The sequence below is a fragment of the Sitophilus oryzae genome, unplaced genomic scaffold (assembly GCF_002938485.1).
Source record: "Sitophilus oryzae breed Bouriz unplaced genomic scaffold, Soryzae_2.0 scaffold_1007_pilon_pilon, whole genome shotgun sequence".
Classification (NCBI taxonomy): Eukaryota; Metazoa; Arthropoda; class Insecta; order Coleoptera; family Curculionidae; genus Sitophilus; species Sitophilus oryzae.
Window position 1 is genome coordinate 47,404 of NW_022145624.1, and position 3,708 is coordinate 51,111.

Below are 3,708 nucleotides of genomic sequence, written 5' to 3' on the forward strand. Positions count from 1 at the left end.
CTTATTATCTCATTACGATGCTGCAATTAAACTAAACCATCAAGAATATCTCGAGAAACTCGAACACATTAATAATAGTTTTTGAATTCTGAAATATCCTTAAAAGCTTCAGACTTGAATAATTCAAAGTTTTTTCTACTTTTAAACATGAATTGAACTCGGTATAGAGTAAAAATCTTTACTGTACGATTAGGGACAATGTCTGACAACGCCGCAATCTCGGCCAGCACAACATTCCGAGCTTTTTGCGGGCGCATGCGTGTTCATTCTTGCCTCGCCACTCTCGGAATTTAGGTTCCCTTCACCGTCAGTTTCAGACGAGCCTTCGCAAGTATCGTTACGCGCACCTAGCGAATTGATCGTGATTATCTTTAAACTTTGAAACAGTTATACAGACATTAGCCTAAGCTTACAACAGTTTTTTGTGTTTCTTTAAGTGAAAAAAAGAACGAAATGGTTGTTTTAGAAGGAGGTGGCATGCTTTCATCTGCCGGAAACCAATACTTACAGCCCGACTATCTTAGTCCATTACCCACAACGGTAAGAATTAATTTTTATTAATACCTTCTCCTTTTTTTGTATTATATCATTTTTTAAAAATATTTTAGAAGCATTTTAATATATTTTTGTTTTTTGTTGTTACAGCTGGACGCAAAAAAGAGCCCTCTAGCTCTCCTGGCCCAGACTTGCTCTCAGATCGGAGCGGACAGTCCAAACAACAAACCTCTAGTTTCTTCTTTGGAGAAGAACAAGTCCAAGACTGAATCCCGTACATCACCGGCTGCGGCTCGTGAAAAAAACGAGAAAAACATTCATCGCACTACTCCATCCGAGAATAAACTTGCTTTCAAACCTTATGAAAGCAATGTGCTGACTAAAAGAAGTAGCGATGAAGGACTCAGACCTTCCAGCAAGAGTAGCATGGAAAATGACAAGAAATCCCCGATGAGTGATAGATCAAAGTCAGTTTCACCTTCTGGAGGTGCTTGTTCTCCAGCTACAGATAACGGAAAGGCTTCTCCGGAGTCCCAGAAGCAGACTACTCCGTCCGCAAGTCCAATTATACGTTCAGGCCTGGAAATACTTCAAGGAAGCGGAAAAGATTCTGGATTAAGTGCTTACAAGCCTCTGCCTGGATCACTCAGCAACTCCCTAGGCTTGTGCTGTCCCCCTGGATTGGATCCAGCAACAAACCCAGCTTTTAGACCTCCGTTTCCTGGAGTTCCGTTCAGTCATCATCACGCAGCTATGTTAGGATATTCCGGAGCGGCTCCTGGTGCATATTTGAGTTATGCTAGAGTTAAAACTCCTTCGGGAGGTGAAGCTTTGGTGCCAGTGTGCAAGGACCCTTACTGCGCTGGGTGCCAGTTCAGTTTACAAAACCAACAGTTACTCATGAGTGCTGCAGCAGCTTCGCAATCATGTCCTTCGGGTTGTACCCAGTGCGATCATCAAAAGTACAACCTAGCCATGGCGATGTCCCTTACACCGCCTAGTTCTCTAGCTTACTCTTCGCTAGGAAGACCATACGTTTGTAACTGGATTGCTGGCGATGCGTATTGTGGAAAACGTTTTGTTACCTCTGACGAGCTCTTGCAACACCTGAGAACACACACTAGCGGTTCTGATGCGAGTAGCGCGGCGATGCTGAGCCACGCAGGACTTCTTCATCGGGCAGGATACCCCACAGCACCTCTGAGTCCTCTGAGTGCAGCAAGGTATCATCCATACGCCAAACCAGGACTTGCTACTAGTCTTGCAGCAAGTCCTTACAGCGCCTTCAATCCAACCACCCTGGGACCTTATTATTCACCATATTCTCTGTACGGTCAGCGACTTGGAAGTGCAGCAGTGCATCCGTAGTGACTTTGAGATGCGTTCTAGCCTGATCAGCGGGCCTTTGGACTGTGATACTGAATTCTTGTACATAGATTTTGATAATAAGTGCAATGGATTTTGTGAGCGTGTAAGGATGTGACTGATGAGTGCGTGACGATTGTCTCGATTTTCACAAAACAAGTTCAACTCTGTTGAGGGAGATAAAATTAAGGATTGTAATTATTATTATTGATTAATTATTGAATGTTGATTTTGATGCTTTAATAAAAAATGGTTCGTAGTACTTGTTTTTTCTTTTATTTACTGTTTCGTTTCCTTGACAAAAATAATTAATAATTTTGCGGTGAGTAACAAATTAGCATAATTTTAATAAATTTTTAAATGATCTGACTGTATTTTAGATGAAAAAAAACATGATTGAAATTTATCTTTTCTGTAGAACACAGCAAGAAATATTTTAGTATTCAAGTATTTTAGAAAATGACAGGTTTATTTTTTACCAATAATAAAAAGTACTTTATGAAATTAAAAAAAAACGGCGTCAAAGATGGTTGAGGAATAACAATCGATGAGTTTTGTCAATTCTTAGAAAATGAAGTGTGGAGATTATTGACTTCGCCAAAATTTTCATCGATTGTCATTTCCCAGGTGTCTTTTACACCGTTTTTTTTTCGATCATACGGAATTATGAGTATTAAAGATGGATATTTTGATAGTGTTGATGATTTTTTGAATACCTATATGTACTTGCATATTTAAAAAGAATTGTTAGGAAGTTGAAGAATCGACTTATAAAAAAGTTTTTATTGGTAATTTTTGATATTTTATAATTTTTTCCTGATTTTTATATATTTAAAGAGATTTTTTGTTCTTTTTATCTTATACTCAATATCATTCAAGCTTAGTTCCATTTATTTTGTAATTCTCTAGTTATTTTTTTAAAGGTTTTTAAATGGAAGCAAATAAAAGACGTCGTAAATGTATATTTTTTTACTCAGTAGTGTTATACAGGTAGGGACGAAAAGTTATTACTCTTTAAAAGAGAAATATATATAAATATATAGGTGGCGCCCTCTACAAGTAGGAGTCAAATTGATACCAAAATCAAATTTCTCATGTTAAAAAACTCCCAGACAGCAATTTTCATCGAAATATTGACGTTACTTCAGAAATTACTTGGAAAAAATCGAAATAAAAATTTAACTTCTGCACCCTGTATCTCCGAAACTAAGCATTTTAGGACATACATTTATACGAAGTTTTTTACTTATGGACCACCCTGTATAACGTATTTTTGTACTATTAGTACTAGCTCAGTTCCATTTATTTTGTAATTTTTTAGTAACATTTTAAATCTTCAATCTTATTTATCACATTTTCTTTACTTCCCATTGAGTTGTCTTAAATACCAATTCATATATTTCAATATTAATTGAGACAGACCGTTTCACATATACACTTTTTCATCAATAATCATTTGATTTCTAATCCATGTCAATCTCATAAATAAGATCGTATTTGCTCAAGTACTAAATTGACTTTAAATGATGACAGATCGTATTTTTGATACGCCACTTAACTCTGTTAAACTTTGGGGGATCTGTTTTTGACAATTTTAAGTTATTTATTACCATACATCAGTATTTTGGGACGCGTAGATAATGTTCATTAATATTAATGATTTTTCAGACATGACATGTGTGTATTTAACCAGATTTTTATGATTACTGAGAAATAGCAGTTGAATCGATCAAAATACAGATTAAGAATGTGTCAGTTGGTGTTTTAGACCATAGATATTTATAAAAATATAGACTAACCATTATATGAGGGGTTCAAAAATGAACTGGATCAAGTCCTGGAAGATAA

At 36.3% G+C, this 3,708-nt stretch overlaps 1 protein-coding gene across 1 annotated transcript; it reads left to right on the plus strand.

Moving 5' to 3' along the window:
- Positions 1-290: 290 nt before the first annotated feature.
- On the plus strand, positions 291-2,122 carry LOC115890740 (zinc finger protein Noc). Its single transcript, XM_030911091.1, has 2 exons — positions 291-540; positions 646-2,122. The coding sequence occupies exons 1-2, from the start codon at positions 454-456 to the stop codon at positions 1,861-1,863; spliced, it is 1,305 nt and encodes a 434-aa protein (XP_030766951.1). The 5' UTR covers positions 291-453; the 3' UTR covers positions 1,864-2,122.
- Positions 2,123-3,708: the final 1,586 nt, after the last annotated feature.